Source organism: Phalacrocorax carbo, chromosome 12 (genome assembly GCF_963921805.1).
Source record: "Phalacrocorax carbo chromosome 12, bPhaCar2.1, whole genome shotgun sequence".
In the NCBI taxonomy this organism is placed as follows: Eukaryota; Metazoa; Chordata; class Aves; order Suliformes; family Phalacrocoracidae; genus Phalacrocorax; species Phalacrocorax carbo.
In genome coordinates, this window is record NC_087524.1 from 585,720 (window position 1) to 606,628 (window position 20,909).

General features: G+C 51.8%; 1 protein-coding gene across 1 annotated transcript in view; it reads left to right on the plus strand.

Moving 5' to 3' along the window:
* Positions 1-18,156, plus strand: part of PDLIM1 (PDZ and LIM domain 1) — a 46,164-nt gene extending 28,008 nt beyond the window's left edge. Inside the window, exons 4-7 of the mRNA XM_064463638.1 lie at positions 5,782-5,972; positions 12,536-12,690; positions 15,868-15,985; positions 17,617-18,156. Coding sequence (XP_064319708.1) covers positions 5,782-5,972; positions 12,536-12,690; positions 15,868-15,985; positions 17,617-17,803 — 651 coding nt within the window. The 3' untranslated portion in view covers positions 17,804-18,156. The remainder of the gene's footprint in view (positions 1-5,781; positions 5,973-12,535; positions 12,691-15,867; positions 15,986-17,616) is intronic.
* Positions 18,157-20,909: the final 2,753 nt, after the last annotated feature.

Consider the following 20,909-nt stretch of genomic DNA (forward strand, 5'->3'; position numbering starts at 1 on the left):
GACGCAGAGGAAGAGGATGTGGGAATCCAGCCTTGTTGTTTTACTCTCCTATGATTAAAAAAACCCCAAACCCTTCCTAATTTCTAATTGGGTTTCAAAGCATTGCAAAAGATCTTTCCATAGCTGAAAAACCCCAAACAATAACAGGAGAGGTGAAAGTAAAGGCACTTCTAAATATTTGTGATCGCAGCTGATGAAGCATAGCATGGGGTAGAGTTTGCCATGAAGGTGTCTGTTTCTGAGCTGCGTGTTTGGCACGAGCAGCCCCCCCTCAGCATGCTGGCTGGGCACGAGCACGAGCACGGTCTGAGTTCCCCGGGTGGCTTTGCAAGGGTGAGGATGGGGCTAGGGAGTTTGGCTGCCCGTCTCTGCTCTCCTTCCCCACCCATGGGACCAGAGTGCTCTTGTTCACTGAGGTTTGGTCAGGAGCCCATTTTCTTAGAGCTGAGTAAACATTTATACTGAGAAATGTTTAATCTTATTTCCTCTTGGCGGGGCTCTCAAGGTGTGCAGTCCAGGATTGCCTGCCCTGAGCCTCCAGGCTCTGACTTGTGATGCAAAAACATCCCGCGTTTATGGAGCCTGGCGGAGCAGTGGGTTTTGCCGGCTCACTCAGCTGCTTTGGGGGCATGTGGGGGCTTTCACTTCTCCCTGCGACTGCAGAGCCTGGGTATTAATTTTTTTTTTTTTTTAATTTGTAGCATGAGGTTGGAGTGAATCCCCTGACTCTGAGAGTTGGAGCTTCAGCAAATAGCTGTGCTGGCCAGTCCCTAAATCACGATTCCACACCTGAAACTAGTTTTTGGTGACTTCAGGCAGCCCCCTGCTCTGTACTCAACCTGCCTTTCCTCCAGGGGCTGGGGGAAAGTGGCCTGGGAGGGGGCAGGGGGCAGTCAAGGGAGCGGGGTGCTGTGGATGCTGTGGCAGTGGGGCGGTACAGCTTCTCTGAGTGATGCCCCAGCCCTGGCTGCTGCCTTCAGACCGCGCTATGGGGAGAGGAAAACCCCGCTCGGGGAGAGGCTGCCCAGCCTTTCACATCTTGCTTTAGTTTATTTAGCAAGTACAAAAAGTGTCCAGGTTTTCCCTGTTTCTGGTGGTGTTAAGGTCAGTGCAGCTCGGATGGACGTGGCCGCGTCACTGCATGGCAGATGGGACCCGAGAGCCCACCCCCACCCCAGCCTGCCCAAGGGCACCTGGGGCCATGGAGGCGTGCAGGTGGCTTTATGCCCCTGGCGCGCGGGGTGTGCCCCGGCTCAGCCGATGGAGGTGGCTCAGCCTGGGTTGTCCATCCATCGGCCTCGCTGACAGCCGGGAATTCCCCTGGAGCCCCGCGCTGCGGGGGCCAGGATGAGCAGGTCCCGTGGCGGCAGCCACGTCCACCTCTGGTGCACGGCGAGGGGGAAGCAGCCACCCATGCCACCAGCCCCGGGCGTGGGGCGAACTGCGGGGGTTGCACAGGCTGGGCTTCGGCGCTGCCAAGCGTGGCCCGGCACGAGTGGGACGAAAGGGAGGAAGGGGCCATTGTTTTCCCAGATAATTCCCCATGACGCAGCCTGCAGCCGGAGCAGTAGGAAAGGCTGATCTGCTTCCTGCCTCGGCACAGGAACGTTTTTCCCTGTCCCTGCAGCCTGGCAATGCAGCTGGTGGCTCCCTGCCAGGCGAGACCGGGTGGCAGGGGAAGCCCCCTGACACCAAGCTGGAGGGGCTGCAGTGCAATGCCTGGAGGGCATGGCGGTGTCTGTGTCTGCTCCGGCACCAGAAGACCCACCCGGCAGGGGACCTGTGTGTTTGACCTGAAGCTGGAGCACTACAAACATTGCTTGCCCTTAAGAGTGGGAAGTAGGGTTTTTTTCTCTGGGATGGGGGGGATTTGCCCTGGTGCCTGGAGGTCTGGGGAGTTTGTAGAGAGGAGGTAGTTTCAAGTAGAGAGGAGGCTGTTGGCGGAATGGCTTCTCCAGCAGTGGCTCCCTGAGTGGCCCGGCTCATGTTGGAAGTCAGTTTCTGCCCAACAGGGGTCTTTCAGAAGGTTGATCTATCAAACTAAATGTATAAACTGGAAGTGGATTAGTGGAACTGCAGCAATCTTTGTGGTCAGCCGTTGTCTTCTGGTTTACAGCATCCTCATGGTATGTGGCTTATTTTCCTCCTTGAAAGTCCACTTCATTTTGAAAGCAAAGCCAGATGAGCCCTCTCTGACTTCAGAAGCAGCACCCTGGCAGAGAAGTTCGTGCAGCTGCTAATCCATTTTAGCTTGGGCTAGCCACTCCACCAGCACCTCTGAAAACATAACTCAGCGAAGGAAGGAGGCTGGTATCTGTGCAGACAAAGTATTTTAACTATCACAGTATCGGTTTGTAGTTGCGAAATATTGTGCTTGAATATCCTACCTGGAGGCCTGGGAGCTGGAGGCTTGGGAGCTTCCATTCCCCAGCCTCAGACCGAAATGACTGCTGCTGGTACCCCTGCTCGCTGCTGACTGCACCCACTGCAGACAGGGCCAGCATCAGGGGCCTAAGGCAGCACCATGGCTTGCAGGAAGGGTGAGGCAAGTGCTTCCAGATCTGCTCGCAGACACTAACCAAAGATGCCTCCAAAAAGATCTACTAGTAGTCACCTTCTCTGTAGTACCCACAAAGAGCAGGTGATGCTCTGACAGGGTACGAGCATGTCCTTGTGGCTTCTGCCAGTTCTTCCTTTGCAAACAGACCATTGCTTACTGCTCTTGCAGTCGGTGCCCCAGACAGGGATGCTGTTTAATGCTGCTTGCCCCCTTTTCCTTGCATTGGTCCTGGGAACACCCCAGCCTTGAGATGCTGCAAACCGCAGGCGTCTCAACTGCATAAACCAGGCATTGCCCCCATGCACGTGTACATGTATAGCAGTGGTTTTGGACTAACATTTTTCACCTGCCTGCTGGTGGACAGGTTTTGGGGAGTGTCACACTTCTGATTTTTTTTTTTTTCCCCCAGTATTAAGTCAGAGAGTCTCACATAAACACAAGATTCCAGGAGCTGGGGCTTTAGCAAAACTGCTGCATATCACAGGGCCTGGATTGGCAATTCTGGCAAATCCGTAGGTGAAAACATTTGACAGTGAGAACACGTTATCCTTTCGTCTTGGGATCATGACAGCGCTTGTTCTTTGCAAATTCCTTCCACAGGTCGAGCAGAAAGGGCAGCCCGGTGTGACAGGACGTGCTGGAGAATTTGCATTATCCAAATGCCTTTTATAACGTTACTGCTCATGTAACACTTACCCGTAGATTCTTGGGTTATACACCTTCTACGCTGTTCTCCAGATGGGATTTTTCTAACCAATTTGTCAGACACCACCTTCTGCACCGGTATCTCTATTTAACCTGTTATAAATTCCATTATAGTCAGTGGACTTTATCCACATGAGAGCTACTACAGATGACCTGACACTTTTGAAAGTTTCATTTATGGTCTTGGATGTTGTCACACAGCAGAAACCCCACTTGGTTGCCAAAAGTAGGCCGAAATCTCCTATGTGGCGTCTGTGCCTGAGCATGCATTGCAGTTCTTCTTGGAGTCAAGGCACTAATGTGATTTTGGTCTCTCTTCTCCATCTCCGTCTATCTTCTCAACACTTGTAGGACCTTAAACATCCTTGAGGCCTCCACCACTGTCAAACTGATTTGAGCTTGGCTGACAGATTCAGCGGACTTTGGTGGGGGTGGGAACATGCCCAGTTGTGTGTGGAGTATGTAATTGAGGCACCTTACATCCTTAAGAAACCAGAATTTAAAAAAAAATGCTCTAAATTACTTTCCCTTCTCTAATTCTTGGTTAATATACTTCGCAATACAGGTTGTGACATGATTTCAACTTTGAACCTATTTGACCTAGAAGTATAACCCCTTTTCCCTAAGGCTTCTGCCTCTGTCCTTCATTAAACCAACTATTTATGTGGACATCTGAAACCCTCTCCTACTTGTGGCCTCAGCATGGTGGGCTAACATGTGTATTTAATGCTGATATAAGATCACTGATACTTTTCCCCATGGTGTGATATACAGGCTGAAGTAATTTTTTTTTCCTCAAATCCACAGTTTCTGCCATGGGAAAGACCATTTTAATGAGCACTATTATGTGCTTTGAATGAGATGGCAACAAAAGGAGATTAGCTAATTACTCCAAGGTCTTTCTTCCTTTGGTGTGTGGGAACTTCATGGCTGACATCCCTGTGCATCGGCCAGAAAGCCATGGGAGAGCAGTCCTGCCACCCCGCACCCGAACATCTTGAGCTACCCCACTGGTTTCAGATGGCTTGTAACTCGCGCGGGCATTTGGATCCACGCCGCTCCTCTCTGAGGGAGCTTGTGCTGTGCTTGATGCCGTAAATAGCATTTGAATGCCATGAAGCGAGATGACTCCCATCTGTCAGTCTGGGAATGCTAGCCAGTTCTTAAGGAAACCTGGGGACATAAAAGTGATTTAAAGAAAAATCTGTAGGGGAGTTGAGTCATCCTTGTTTATAGTGAGTGTTTGTGCTGTAACTATAGCTTTATCTAACAAATGCTGTGAGCTGTTCAAAGGGCGGTGAAGGCTCACTTCGTTGCTGTAGAAGTCAGCACCTGTATGGAGTGGGAGGGGGAACCAGTTGTGTTATTTATTGCTGGGAGCCACGGACCCAGCGTGTTAAGAAGGGCCCCGTTTCATCCTGTGCCGTTGGGTGTTAGCCCTGTAGTGAGGCCCTTCCCAGTCTCTACAGCTGGCTGAAACATTTCAAAACACACATTTTGGTGCCATCTTTTAGCCCTGGGTATTTCAGCCGCCTGTGTGAATGTTAGTCCCGTCTCCTGCCTGCTGTAGTGAGGCCCCACTGCGCTTACTCCTTGCTTTGGTAATCTTCTCTGGGGAGAAGCAGCCTTAAGGCTGCTACAGCCTGCTGAACTGGTGATGTGGCTCATCCTTTTCCCCATTTTTGTTAGCACTGCCTGTGATTCGGAAGAGCCTTACCTCATATCTTATTTACCTTGGGTTTGGCCCCTTTCTTATTAAATTGCAACCAGTGTTTCTAAGTATCCGTTAATACCTCTGGAAGCCTCCAGTCTGCAGCAAACCCAGAACATCTGGGTGATATCTCATACTTCTGGCACCGAAGAGATCTCTGGCATTTAGCTGTCACTGTCTGTGGACAGCCTTTTGCATTAACAAGAGTAATCTTCCCGCGTTTATTGTGGGAATTTCTTGTCCAGAAATTCTGAACTTGTTTGTCAAAGGCAGCTGTGAACCTCAGTCTTGCTCCAGAGCATTTGTAGTAATGACAAAGCTATTCTTTTGGGTTGCCCTTATCTATGGAAAGCCAAACTTTCAGATATTGTTGAAGAGCGCTCCTCTTTCTGCCCCTCACCTTCGGTTCTCCATAGAAATTAGCCCTGCTTTCAGGAATTGCAAGGAATGCTTAAAATCTGTAGTCTTGCATGAGAAGGTTGGTCCTGTGCCTTACTGTAGGCTTGCAGGAGCTCCCAGGTGTGTGGCAGCTTGACCTAATAGCTCTGGCAGTGTTTCTGAGCTCTTAAGTTCCCGGCATGTCAACTCTAAGATGGCCTGAAGGTCAGCCTGGAGCCATCCAGGGTGGGGCCAGGGCCCCTCATGATGTGTGGAGGATGCTCACCTGCTTTGGTGGTCGTGGTCCTCAGCTGACACCACACGCAAAGGCTGCCATTGCCGCAGCTGCTCGCTCCAGGCTGCCCCATCACAGCCCACCTGCATGCCCGAGCACCTCTCATTTTTGCCTCTGCTCCTTTGCATGCAGGAAATAAGGCACATAGGAAGTGCACACAACCGGAGCGCGGTGCCCTTCACTGCTGCCACGGCTTCTGCCCCCAGAGTGATCACTGCTCAGTACAACAGCCCAGCAGGCCTCTACTCCTCAGAGAACATCCAGACCTTCAACAGTGCGGTGGAGTCAAAGACATCGCCTGGGGCCCTGGAGCCCACCAAGCCGTAAGTATCCCCCGTGCCTCCCGTCCCTGCCCGGGCCCCCGGGGGAAGGCTCCAGGAGACATGAGTTCGCTGCGAGGATGCCAACTTGTTAACGCAGAAAGGCTCTCTTTCAGGCGAGGGAAGGAGCAGAGGCATGGACGCGGATGTGGTTCCCAGGGGCAGGGCCCGGAGGAGCGGGGAACATCTCACGAGATACAGGAATGAAATTAATGCTGTTGTGCTTCTTTGTTTAGCAGAGACCGACGCAGTTTCCGCGTGCGTTCAGCGTGACGTGCCAGCCGGCTGGTCCCAACAGGTGCCTGACAGCTTGTTACGAGCACGTTGTAACGTTAGTGTTTGTGCTGGCTTTGCGGGCAGCGCTGGACGGGAAGGGTACCAGCTAGCGCAGGAAGCCCACACACCCCCATTCCTGGCTGGCCTGGGGTTCAGAGACAGGCTCTGCCTTAGTGTGGATCTTTCTATTTTTTGTTATTGAACCTTGTTTTTCACAGGAGTTTTTAAAAAAGTAGCTGAAACATTCATACCTGTATGAGCAATTTTATATATGACATTGGGAAGGGTCCCAACCTTAAAAGGGCCTGTTGATTTTTGTGGTTGTATCCGAGTATCATCAAAGACATTATCGCAGAAGTCCAAAGTTTCTCTTTTTTCACTGGAAGCAATAAACCAGGAGCTTTCTGAAATCTTTCTGGCTGTGTTGGTCAAGTTGCTTAACTGCCCTAAGTCTCTGTCTAGCAGTACCAAACTGATGGGAAGACTGTGGCCACTTTTACGACAAAAGCTGCAAGACCAATGCTTTAGGTGATACTCTACTAAATTCCTGACTTGTGAATGTGGACACAGAAGTAACTTCAACCTCTGCTTTTGCAGGGTGCAGAGACCTGAGACTGTGGTTTAACACAAGCCAGAAAACTTGCCCCTGAGTGAAACCAGGTTCTTGCAGTGGCTGCCCCGTCGGCAGCATGGGCCCTTCTAGGCAGGGTACAGTGCTGCAGCTGGCGCATGAGCTGACAGATGTTTGCTTCTGGTAGACCTCAGCAGCCTCATTCAGGAGCTGAGCAAAGGCAGAGCAAGGACAAGGGAAAGCTGACTTTCTGTTAACCTGATGGGACCATCTGTCAGTCACATACCACCTGTGGTCTAGTCTGGAGTCCCCTCCAGGTGAGAGCACCCCCTGGAAGCCAGGTGTATTTGGCTGGAAAGTTATGGGTGATCCCTTTTTCTTGCAGGGATCAGCAAAGAAGTGGATTTCATCTAGTGCTGTGGCTTCACTGTGCTCCTCCTAACAGGAGGGTCCATTGCCAGCCCTACTGTGTGTGGGGTTCATGGCATCCCTTTCATCTTTCCCTTGCTGAAACACAGCGAATTGCAAAGGAATGCTGGGGGGACTGCGGATGAGGCCTTCAATGCAAATACACTTTTGTTTACAGAGTCATAAAAAGCAAATGAATTGCTGCTGGTTTGCAAGGAGAGCCAGGGGCCTCACCCTGCCAATACAAACCCTCTGTGGTCTTCTCAGTTCACAAGCACAAGACATGTAGGTGCTCCCTTCACGCAGCCTTCCAGCTGCCTTTAAATCCCTGCCTGTCTGTTTTGCTGAGTTATTTGTACATGGCTGACCTTGCTCTGGGTTTACCTGGCATTTATCTGCAACCCCATCCTTCGGCCAGCAGATACAGCCTATCTGAACCCGGCAGCCTGATCCTGCCGCTGCGCATGGTGACACGACACCGGGACCTGGTCCGTGGTCCACTCTTAGACGGAGTGTGATACAAATCTAGGGCTGTGGTACAGACAGGAAAACCAGCAAACGTCTCCACTGGATTTGGTGTCGCAAAGCAGGCAGGGAGGGCAGGGAGATGCCCCACTGCTGAGCACGTCTGCTTTGGGTTCAGAGGTGAGATTGCCCCTCGGTAGGGCACCCAGGCTAGCTCTGCGATGGGCAGCAGCAGTGGTGGCATTCCTTGGCTGGACAGTGGGACCATGAGTGTATACTCAGGTAGATAGTTCATAGTGAAACCCCTGCTGCCATGTCTTCGTTGCTTTTACAACCCCTACATTTGCTTATCAGTAGAGTGACTGCATTTTAGTTTTTGTGTGGACACACCTAGAGTGTGAGACCAGAGCCACAGTATTAGCCAGAAGCCTTTAATGTAAAGTCGTGTATTCAGTGGTGTGTTCTTCTAGCACAAGGAACAGACAGTATTTGGCAAATGCTTTTATTGCTTAGAGTATTTGGTTTAGCCCTTCATTAATTTTTTCCTTCTTTCCTTTCTTCCTCCTCTGCATTTTTCCCCTCAATGTAAAACCCAAATGAATCCCCAAACAACCACATCGCAAACTGCCCGTGTGAACACGTGGGCTTGTAGCCACCCATCGCTGACGAGCGCGATGCAGGCTCCCTTCGCCTCCGTCTATAACCCTGTGCAGGTGCAGACCTCCGAGCCACTGCAGCGGAGGCACAGCACCTCCTCCATCCCCAGTCAAGTTCGAGTGGGGCCCGAGCAGCTGAAGCGCGTGGCCCAGGTCTGCCCCAACAGCCCCGTGGAAGTGGAGGTGCCAGGACTCAAGGTGCTGCACGTGCAGTTCAATTCCCCCCTGCAGCTCTATTCACAGAGCAACATCATGGATTCACTGCAGGGGCAGATCTCTTCCATTAGCCCCAGTTTCCCCAGGTAACCCGCCCGCTGCCTCTGCGGCCATCTTGGCACATCTGTTCATCCACATCTTGGTGTCCACGAGTGCCTTGTCCCTGTCTGTGGCTCACAGCCTTGACCGGTCACAAGGAAACAGCATTTACATTTCACCTTTCCAACATTAGTGCATGACTCTTCACGGGAGCTTTCGTTGCATCATGTCTGTGTCCAATGCCACGAGAAGCACCAAAACATCATTTCAGCCTGTCAGTGTGTCTGTTGCCCCCCACACCCCCCCCCAGAGCAGGGCCCTGACAGCAGCTGGTGGCTTTCCTGGAGGAGCCACCTGCAGCAGAGAGATTGTGCTGGCGGCGGGAGAGCGCGTTATCCTGAAAGCTGGTGTTTCTCCTGCACTGGTGACTTGTCGTTTGCGACTGGAAGGTGCTGGGCTGCATGCGTCCTTGTGCTTTTGTTTTGCCGCTGGGCCATGGACGCGTGCCGGGCGCGTGTCATTTCGGGCTGAAGCAGGTCGCCATGGGTCTCCGTCTTTGGCTGATAAGAGAGGTGAGATAGGAGCAGCCTGGACAGGCACCAGGCCCGCAGAGGACCCAGCCTGTGTTCCCACCCCGCCGGTTTGCCTGCACAAGTTGCTGCTCTTGGGGCTGCCTCTGTGCCCGTAGGAGCAGAGGATGCTCGACATGCTGTGAGGTCTGCAGGACCTGCGGAGAGCCTGAGCATCACATGGGCTGGGTGCTCTTTGGTGTTTGCTTTGTGGCAGTTGGGAACCAGCTGGCCCGTGCCTCTGAACGACAGCACACAGGGTTTTACAGGGAACACTTCGATATCGAGGTGGGTGAAGCAGAAGGCATATTTAGCCCTCTCGCAGGAGGGCTCCAATCAAGGCCAGATTGTTTCAGAAGATGTAAACCTTCAGCAGAGTTCCCCCGCTATGTGACCAGCAGCTTGCAGCTGTGTGACGTGTGGTCCAGGGGGCTGGTCAGTCCCGTGGTCTCCGTGGGACAGAGCGAAAGGGCACAGCCAGATCTCACTGCGCCGCAGCTGCTCACAGTCCCCTCCTGGGCCGAGCACCGTGTGCTTCAAAGCAGGAAAGTTGGCATGCTCACCCGTGGACTCCCACAGCCAAGCTTTGCTGTGTGCCAGCAGCCAGGAGATAATGGGGGCTGCTGTGGATTTACTCCTGCCTTGTTCCTCCAGCCGGTTACTTGCCGTAAGCCGCTGCTCTGGCGTGCAGTCAATACCATGCGTGCCAGGAGTGGTCACGCTCTGCTGGCTGTGCCGGGCTGGACAGCTGGTAGCACTCACAAAGGAACTCCAGGCATCAGCAATTGTTTTCATTGCAAAAGTGAGTGCTCAAGGAACTGGGGCGTCCCATAGCCCAGCTTTGAGATCCTTGTAGATGTCACAAAATGCACTAGTATAACCTAGTAAAATGACATTGGTAAAAAATACACTGTGTTTTTTCTGAGGACACTGTGCAAGGCTGTGTTTTTATGGTTGGTATTACCATCTTCTTGCCAATTTTCAACGCTCAGGATCCAGTTTATTCAGTCAGTGTTGCAAGTTGCCCGTGGTAGAAGCAGTGAAATTCAGTAACAGTTGTGTGAGTCTCAAATCCAGTAAAGGTTGTCGGAGTTGTCCCCTACGAAGTTTCTGCATTGGTGAACGCCTGCACATGGGAAAGGACACCAGCTGCTGGTGACTGCTGCAAATAAAGTACCTGTGTAACAGGAGGTGCCATAAATCAGCCAACATAGGAGACTCGTCACCCTTCAGGCACAATTCCTGTGTCTGTGGCCTTGCCCGGTCAAAAGATGCACGTGCTTTTTGGTGGTGTTGGTTTTAGTTTAGGTTGTTGGTTTTTTTCCTTTGGACAAGCGTAGCCTTCTGCCCTGCCACACTGAGGTTTTTCACTCTGCTGGTACAAATTCTAGGATTTGGGATTTTTTTTTTTAATAATAGTCTTTCAGCAGTCTTGTATATGCAAGCATATCTACAGGGTGCATACCTGGGAGAGCTGATCTGTATGTTTTGCACACTGTCACAATGCATGGTTGAAATGGGACGGCTTTGTTTGACTTGGATGCTCTTTAAGATGATCTAGCTTTTGCTTTTTGAATGCATGTTAGTGAAACATTCTTAGAGTACATGGCAATGACAGGCTTCTTGCCTAATGTTTTTATGGGTGGATAGAGTGGTGGGGGTGTATGAGTTTACATAAGATGAATGTAATGTGGAGCGTGGATTCATTTGGGATAACCTAGGATGTTTTCTGTGTAATGGAAGGCACATCATTATTTTATTTCGGATGAGAGGCTTCAGTAAATGAGATTCAGGCTTCAAGGGTTCAACTGCTTGCTTCCTGCTCCACTGAAAATTACTAAAGATGGAAATATTTTATGAAATTCTTTTTATGGAAATAGCATTTTAGAACACATGCAATGATTTTACCTCTGATGCTTGAAGAGTTTATTATGTAGAGTAAGGCCCAGATGACTCAATTGCACATTGGCGTGGAAAGTATGCAGTTGTCTCCTCAGGAAAAAGGATTTCCCTCTGCAGTTTAGTCTGAACTTCAGGATATTCGTGTACTTTCCAGGCAGTCGTAGGGTGCAGGGACAGTGAAACCTAATAGAGCGTTCACATTTATGAGGCTGCATTATGTAATTGAGCTGTCAGAGGAGACTAGTCATTTTTCCTTGTGTCATTTTTTCATTTTTCCTGAGGTGCTTTATTCCAGCCACAGGCACAAGGCAGGCAGGAACCTCCCGTGTCATTTAGTCTATCCCCTAGCCCAGCATTTGGTCAATTTAAACCATTGTTTTAAATCATTCCCAGCAGATACTTGTCCAGACTCTTTTTAAATCCTTTACTATGGAGGTGCTCACCTGGCCATGGCAATCTCCTCTGGCATTTGGGTATCTGTCTGCAGGAAACCTTTATACAAGGGATATTCTGAATAGCCTCCCGCAGTTTTAAGCCTGTAGTTTATCCTGCACCCACTGGATGTGGAGAACATCCTAGGAACTGCCTCCAGCTGCTTTTTCTTTTGCCTAAAGACCCTTCCAGCGGCACAGTGACCACCCTTTCAGCACTGTGAAAAGCTGCCCCTGCAGCACCTCGGGCTGAGGGTGCAAGTCCCCCGTGACATGAGTCGCAGCAGCAGCGCCTCGGGAGGCAGCTGAAAGGAGGGCTTGGGCTTAGTCTTGGCAGGCAGAAATCTCCTCTCCCCTTAACCTGCTCATTAACCTTAGTTAATTGATGTAAATGGGCTGTGGCTCAGAGTCTCCACCTATAAAATGGAAATAATAATACTCACTTGGAAACCGGATCAAATTATTGCCAGTCAGAGGATGCTTTTAGTGAGATCCTACAGCTGTTACTTTGTGAAGGTGGCCTTTAGGACGAATTAATAGTGTACTTGCAAAGATTTCTTTTTAATGGAATAAATTTTACTTAATTTGAGGTTCACTGTGGTGTAAGGTAGTAGTCTAAGGTAGTTCATGCATGCGAGGAACGTGCACAGGCGTCGCAGTGCCACGTGGGATTCCCACCCCAGCACAAGTTCTTTATTTTCCTATTAGCATAGCGTGGATGTCCTGGGCAGGAAGCTTTAGTTTCTAGAGTATTTAGTGACTGCAAAGCAGGAGGAGCACGTGGGACTGGCTGGAGGTGGTCAGCGAGAGCCCGCTGACGGCCGCGCTCACAGACAGCCCGGCGTGCCGATGCCACCCCGGCCGCAGCTGCCTGCACGAGCACAGCCGGCACCGCTGCGGTTTATGGCGTCCTGTTGTGCGTTTGTTTTGCACGGTCATTCATCAGTCCTGTGATGCAGTGTGAAAATTATGCTAGAGGGACTGGCTTTAGGTTTCATCCATTTAACAAGCGCGTTCCCTGTTCCTTCCTCAGTTTAGATCAGCATAACCAGCCCCCAGGCAGCATCGTCATAGACAGAGAATCTGAGGTTTACAAGATGCTCCAGGAGAATCAAGAGTCCAATGAGCCACCCAGACAATCTGCTTCCTTCCTCGTATTGCAAGAGATTTTGGAGTCAGAAGAGAAAGGTAAGCACTCCCTGCACACCTAATCTGAGTGAGCTGTTCCCTTTTGCCATTCCTTGGGCTGCGTTCAGTGTTTAAAAGTAACATCTAAAACGTTATTTTCCTTCCTTAGCTGGTGATTGTTCAAGGTAGTGTGTATAGATGGTTTCCACAGAAGCAGACCCTTTCACTAACTTTACTCCTAAATTTTCTTTCCTAGATTAGTTTCAGTGTTTATGGGGCCATATAATTGCTTACTCATAGAGTGAGCGCTCAGAAATAAACGCCTACAACATTTAGTTATCAGGAAGGAATTTTAAAAGTTGCAAAAACTCTACTTTCTGAAGTTTTGCCCCTTTAGGATAATATTCACTGATTAAAGACCATCTTAGATTCAGGACTTTGGTACCAGAAGATAGGGCTCTTCAGTGAGTCCTAAAGCTTCTGGCCTCCATCCCTCTACGCAAGAAAAAGGATCCACTCTGCAGCTGGATGTAAAAATATGGAAGCTGGGTTACAGTGAGCAGTTCATTGCTTTGAATCTGTGCAGCTTTGCTCTGCTTGGCATTCTTCATGTGACATCTGGACTTGTGCAGTTCAGGGCTATAGACTTTAAGATAAAAAAAGCCAATTAACTTAGATGGAGGCCAAATCCTACTCTGTTCTCCCTTTGAATAAAACAAAATCAACAAATAAATAGGGAAAGAATTCCAAGAATGGCTTTTTTTACCTTAGGCCATGTGAGACTTTGTCTTTTGTGATATTAGCTTGGCAGTGGAATGTTCAATTTCAGCCAACAAAAGCCTGCAGTTCCCCAGCTTTTCCCAACATTATTTGCCACAAAGGGAAACAGATCAGCCAAGTGCCGGTAGGTCTGAGGGATCTGTAAGGAAAGAGCAAGACGAAGAAAAGAAGGAAACAACAGGAAGAAAGAAACCAGGATCTTGGAGTCTGTAGCATGCTGTTAAAAATACCTACCCGAAAGCACCTTTTAAATATTGAGTGTTTCCAACTTGCCCTTCAGGGTTCAGCTCCTGCATGGAAGGGACTGGAGTAGCCGGGACTTCTCACACATCGAAGGTCCTCCCCCATGCTTAGTAGTGCTGAAGAAGATAAGAAGCAAAGTCCTCTCTATTTTATCTGTCTTTGAAGATTTGCAGCATTATTGGGATTCTCTGGCACAAGGCTTGCCTGCCCGATCACAGGCCAGGATGGGCTGCGGCATTGCTCCGCCGTGAGCTGCTAATCGCCCGTGCGGAGCAGGGCTGGGGGTTACGCAGTCCCAGAGGAAGGTCTGTCCCCAAGAGGACAGTGCCCCTGCACGCGGCACCGCTCAGCTGAACTCGGGCAGTGCTGCTGCAGAGTCAGCGCATGTCGCAGCGATAAACAGCGGATAAATAGCGTGTTTGTTGGCTGCTGCTCCCAGCCTGTCTCCAGGCACTGGCTTGTGAGCAGCAGCAGGGAGCGAGCTCCTCAGCTGGGAGAAGTCCCTCAGGGCATCGCTGAGCTGCGCCTGCACATGGGGTCTGCGTGTGGGTGCTGGTGCGTGGAAGCACCATGGCTGGGCTGTGTTTAGACCTTACCCTGCACTCTTGGGGGGGGGCAAGTTTTGCAGGGCAGAGCAGGTTATGTTGCCTGTGGGTATTAAACTGACTCCTTTAGCGAGATTTAAAAACATGCTGTCAATGTTACGGATGGGAGCAAAGTGCTGTTTGGGGCAGAGGCGACAGGGAAGAGCCTGCAGATGGGATTGCTGCTGCTTGCTTCCCAGCAAGGGTCACTTGCAGTAGCTCTGTCGGAGGCCAGGTTCCTCCTGCTGTGTTTGGAGGGCGCATGGGCTGTTGCTCCCATTAAAGAGCTCACGCTTCTCGACCAGCATCTCTGCACAGCGCTGCTTGCAAACCTCCGAGCCGAAGGCTGCCCCAGGGGCGAGGCAGTGCAGGGTCACCCACCCCACGGGCGAGCGGTGGCCTCAGGCCGCTCTCTGCGCTCGGCTGGGTGACAGGGAGGTGCACAAAGTCCCTTGCTTTTCCCCTCAGCGCTTCTGTCAGTGGTGCTGCCCCGGACTGTGATGTGTCCCTGACCTTGCTGGTCTCCAGGGTGTGCCTTTGGAGACTTGGTCCTTCCCGTACACCAGGGACAACCAGTGCAGTGTGCTCTTGGCTTGCCACTAGTCAGAAGGGTTTTATCAGCACCCCTCCCAGTCTGAGGTGGCACGGGTCCGCCTATTGACTCCCTCTTTTTCTGGTGAAACATCGTGGGATCCTCTGCAGCCCTCCTTCCCTTGGTGCCTGGTATTGAACCTCTTGCAAAAGTCATATAGATATGACTGGTCACATCAACAGTGTCATTTCGTAAGAGGCTCCTTTGTCACTGCAGATATTTAAAGGCTTGACTTGAATCATAGACTCATTAAGGTTGGAATCATTAAGGTTGGAAAAGACCCTTAAGATCATCGAGCCCAACCGCTAACCTATCACTGCCAAACCTATCCTACATCTGGGAACCACTGCTGTTGTAGGCATCCAGGTCAGCAGGTGTCTCCTGCGAGGACCTCTAGGACATCCCTGCCCCAGAGAGGCTACACTAGGGAGGTACCTCCTGGAGCATGCAACGCAGCAGCAGGAGAGCACAAGGTTATCCCCACTGTCCCAGGGCCCTGCCACAGCAAGGAATATGTTAACCAACTCTTCCAGGACTACTGGGGGAGCCAGCCCTCACCGTACACCAGACAGCAGGCTGGAAAAGGACTTCGACGGTCCTCCCTAGTCTGCTAGGGCAACCGGCTCCTCTTTCTGAGCCCAAATCTGGCAATCAGCTTGACCCTGTGTTTGTTATCAGGACGTGGCAGGCAGACGCTAGTGCTGCCAAAGGCTGGGGCTGAGGCTTTGCTTTGTGCATCTGTGCATGAGAGACACATCAGCTAAAGTCTGATGGGCTTTTAAGGTAAGAGATTGAGAGTACCATCTCGTCTGACTGCCCAGTCTCAAGCCCTCAGGTTTCCAGGGCCAGGTTCAGCTGTGTCCCTTCTCTCCCTCTTCCCCACATACCGCTAAATCGCTGCCCCTCTCCATGCACAAAGCTCTGCCTCAGAGCTGGGGTTAAAGAACATCACCCCTCCCTAGCAGAGCATCTGTTTGGGAGGGAGAGCCTGGAGCCACGCATCTTGCATGCTCAGAAGCACTCTTCTTCCACCCCCAGGGGACCCTACAAAGCCATCTGGATTTAGGAGCGTCAAAGCCCCCACCACAAAGGTGGCATCATCAATTGGGAATGCCCAGAAGCTCCCCATGTGCGAGAAGTGTGGATCTGGCATTGTGTAAGTAAGCCTGTCCCTGAGGTTGCAGGCCGTGGCTGAGCATCCCGTGCCTGTGTGAGGGGCTGAGGCGCCGCACCTGAAACGCTTCACCTCCCCACATCCAGCGCATCCAGGAGCCAGCTCAAGGCGTGTTTATTCTCACCAGCTTTGATAACGCTAACTTTGCAGTTCCCTGCAGTGAGGCAGGAGTTGGGTTTCCTTTTACGGCTCCGTATAAATAGAAAGCAAAGCGAGTCCCTGTGAGACAAACCTCAAGACAGTTCTTGCTGCAGATTTTTGCTTCCTACATGAAATCTGTTTACGGCACCCAGAAACCAAATGACCTTCCCATTCAGGGCCTGTGTATTTAATGTTTTTCATGTCTTGGCACTTCCAGCCATGCAGTGGGGACTTGCCCTGGTGGTTAGAGGCAAGGTGGGCAGGGAGAGCTGCATTCTGCTCTCCGCTCTGCTGTGAGACCACACACCTCCGCTTTGTCTACGCAGGCATAATTTTTGTTGTCTTTATGTGGTTATGTCCAAATTCCAGCACAGCAAGGGCATGGAAGATACGGAGCTGCTATAGATTAAGCGTGACAGCCCGAGGGACCCAAACCATGTCTTTGATTCACCGTTCAGTTTCTTGAACACAAAGTCTTCCCTACAGCCCCCTTAGCTTAGCAGTCAAGTGCTGGTAGCCCACCTGCATGGTCATGGAAGAATTCAGATCTCTCCCATGCCGCCCACCACAAGTTGCTGAGACCCACTATGCTGTGATTGCATGGTCCTGGCATGCCTGGAGCACCAAGGACCAGCAGAATCATTGCAGAGGCAATCCATAGCCTGTAAAATATGAATCAGAGACAAACCCTACAATTATTCTACCAGCTGTGTAGATCTGGAGAGAAGCACAAGGCTATGAATAGCACTAAAAACTAATGAGTTATGGAAAATATAGACGGCTGCTGGAACTCCTGGCGAATTGTTGTGTTGCTGCTGGTGACAGTTAACGAGTTGCTGTGTAGTTTTCCTCATCATCTGCTGGGTTCAGCTGTGAAGTTTTCTAGTACGAACTGGCTGATGTTTGGCTGGGTCCATTCACTGCAGCTTCTGAGCAGCAGCATCTGAGATCAAAGCCAGGATCTGGTCTGTGTGCTTCTCCCCTACATACCTGGTGTGTCCATCACTAGCAAAAGGGCAGTGGCTGGCTGCACAGCCTTCACTCCCCTTGGTTGGTGGTGGCACTCGTTTCTGGAGATGTTCTGCAGTCTGATCGGTTTAGACCTGGATTTTGCTCCCCCAGATGATCAAGCTAGTGCCTGTCTTCTTATCCTGGGCATTTGAAGGCTGTTGTGCTGTATCCAGCCATCAGTAAAAGATGCCATGACAGGTGATGGGACTGTCCCTGTGAAACTTAGGCAGGCCACTGCTAGGAAGCCCTTTCCAGAGGTGGGCTCCCATGCTGGCACATGTTGGAGTCTAAAAGTGCTGTTAATATCTGCCTAGCCAGAGGTAGGGCCAATACTTTGACTTGTCAGGAGCAGGAGGAAATTGTCCACCTTGAGAGCTGGTGTGGGTCTGGGCTGGGTGGGAGGTGTCTGGGAGGGAGCCAGTGGTGGGCGCCTGGTGCTGAGGTGCTGATTCCTTCCCCAGAGGGGTGTTTGTGAAGATCCGGGACAAGCAGCGTCACCCCGAGTGCTATGTGTGCAGCGACTGTGGCACCAACCTCAAGCAGAAAGGACACTTCTTCGTGCAAGACCAGATCTACTGTGAGAAGCATGCCCGGGAGCGGGTGGTTCCCCCAGAGGGCTATGAGGTGGTCACTGTCTTCCCAAAGTAAACTGCGCTGCTCATAAAACCAGTGTGGGTGGTTTCTCCTCTGCTGCTTTTCCTTGGGAAGCATTGTCCCTGCCCCCTCCGCCAACTCTTTTTTGCAATAAGGAATGCTAGGCATGGCTTTGAATTTCCTTGCCATTATTAATCCTCCATCTGTTCACATGAGATGTCACTAATTCAACATTCTTTTCATCTCCTCTTTCACTGTTGGTTTTTTTTTTTGTAACACACAGAATCTTTTTTTCCTCCTTCGTGCTGCTAATCACAGGAAAATCAGAGGCCAAAGTCAGATTACAATCTTCTGTGTCCCAGTTATTTGCTTTCTGTTTGCATTCAATAAACGGGGTGAATCCACAAGGCAGATGTCTCTGCTTTCTCCTGGTATCCGCCTGCACTGGACTGGGGTTCCTGGGGCAGCAGCAGATGTGCCCAGTGCATGTCTGTAGTTACCCTGGAGACCAGTGGGAGGGAATTGCAAAATTGAGTCAAACTGGTCTCGCATGCTGCCCCTGGTGCAAGGCAGCCGAGCGGTGCGCCCTCGGCATCCAGCACTGCTGCATACATGCACCAGTACTTAGGGGGCAGCTACAAGGAAGATGGAGACTCCCTTTTTACACGGAGTCCCATGGAGAGGACAAAGGGGATGGACACAAGTTGCTCTTGGGGAGATTCCGGTTGGACACCAGAGGGACATTTTTCACAGTGAGGACAGTCACCACTGGAATAATCTCCCCAGGGAAGGGGTTGCCTCGGCCACGTTGGGCACCTTCAGGACTCAGCTGGACAGGGTGCTGGGCCATCTTGTCTAGCCTGTGCCCTTCCTAGAAAGGCTGGACTAGATGATCCCTGAGGTTCCTCCCAACCTGGGATTCTGGGATTCTGTGATACTGATGGGCCTGGGCACTTCAGTGCTTTCCGTTACTGCACCACCCAGATGCCCCTTTGTTTCCCATGGTCACAAACCAAGCTCTATGAAAAAAGTGTCCACTTGATGCTTGCTCGAAGCCAGGAGTCCTGGAGCAAAGCGAGGAAGGTTTGCTTGGTCGTAGCCCCTGTCCCTGGTCCATCTGTCCCTGTCCATTCCATGCCAGCTGCCCTCTCGCCCCACACTGCAGGCTTGTGGCTGGGCGCAGGCTGGTGAGGGTGGGTCTCACCACCACACACCCCCTCATCCAACCCAGAGCAGACCCTATGGCCACGGTTGTTTCTGTCTGAAGACACTTGGCACAGTCCCCTGTGGAAGGCGCCATGTGGCTGCCAGCGGCAGCGCCCTGCTCCCTGTGCCACCAGACGCGCTGCTGCTGGAGGGTGTCTTCGGGGTTATGTGGGGAGGGGGACATATGCCCCAGTTACAGTGGATGAGGGGCTGATGGCACCCAAGCAGCAGCACCTCCACCCATGTGTAGCAAAGAGGTGGTCTGTGGGGAAGTTACTTCGCTGCTCACACCGCTGAATGAGATGCTGGCTGTAAAGATCTTGGTGTAAAGATAAATGGTTTCTAAGACATAGTGTCATCTTTGCATTAAAACAAGTTATGAGTTTGAAACCAGATGGATTTGTAGCCACATACAGGGTTTCTCTGGCAGGCGCAGGGCTGCCTCCACTGCTGGGGTTAGTGGGTACATCTGTGACAGCTACGGACAGGGTCAAGTGCCTGGCCTGGAAAGTCCCAGCCACCTTCAGCAACACTTTACTGCTCCGCACCATGTCTCCTCTCCTTTACGATGAATCACACCACAGCACAGCTGCCTCGCAATAAAAAACCCCCAAAGAAACCCAAAACAAAACTCAAAAACCAACCCAAAATGAGAACACAACCCAATCTTCATGTGAGGCCAGGCTGACCTAGCGCCAGGATTATAAGCCTTCCACTGTCCAGCTCAACTGTACAGCTTTTTGGCAGTTTGGGGAGGGGATTAATGACCACCCCAGATAAATTTAGCTCATCCCCTCAGGCTCCTTCTATGAGCAGTGGCAAACAAGTGTGGATGGCAGAGCTCAGCCAGGAACCTCCTTGTCCAGCTCATCCCTGGGAAAAGCCTGGCTTCTCCATGCCACTGGCACGTGCTTGCGCACACACCTGCACAACTCCAGCTACTAACGCAAGCAGCTTTATTTTTCAAGGTGACAGTGGGGGTTTTGTTTGGTGTGCTGGGGTGACACCTCCCCTCGCTGCTGCTAATGGGGTTTAATTCTTTCCCCAACACAGCGCATTTCCCCAGGGAAAGGCTCTCCTGCCGCAGCTCTGGCAGGCGCAGGCGGGCTGGGCTGGACAAAAAGCCAGTGCAGGGGTGGAGAGCACAGACCTGCACGGCAGAAGGAGTAAATACACAGGAACAGCCTGGCAGCCGGTCACGAGCAGGGCTCCCCAGGGCTCAGTATTGAGGCCAGTTCTGTTTAATACCTTTACCAATGATCTGGGTGAGGGGATCAAATAAGTTTGCAGATGACACCAAGTTGGGCAGGAGCCTCCCGAGGGCAGGGAGGCTCTGCAGAGGGGCCTGGACAGGCTGGATCGATGGGCCGAGGCCAGTTGTGTGAGGTTTAACAAGGCCCAGTGCCGGGTCCTGCCCTTGGGTCGCACCAACCCCAGGCAGCGCCCCAGGCCTGGGGCAGAGGGGCTGGGAAGTGCCCGGCGGAGAAGGCCCTGGGGGTGCTGGCTGACAGCCGGCTGGGCATGAGCCAGCAGTGCCCGGGTGGCCAAGGAGGCCACCAGCCCCCGGGCTTGTGTCAGCACTGGTGTGGCCAGCAGGGGCCGGGCAGGGATGGGGCCCCTGTGCTCGGCCCTGGGGAGGCCCCACCTCGAGTGCTGGGCTCAGGTTTGGGCCCCTCGGGACAAGAAGGGCCTGGAGGGGCTGGAGCGTGTCCAGAGCAGGGCAGCGGGGCTGGGGCAGGGTCTGGAGCACAAGTGTGCTGGGGGGCGGCTGAGGGGGCTGGTGGGGTTTAGCCTGGAGAAGAGGGGGCTGAGGGGAGCCCTTCTCGCTCTCTGCAGCTGCCTGAGAGGGGCTGGAGTGAGGGGGGGGTCGGTCTCTTCTCCCAACTTACTAGTGATAGGAGAGGAAATGGCCTCAAGCTGCATCAGGGGAGGTTTAGGTTGGAGATGAGGGGAA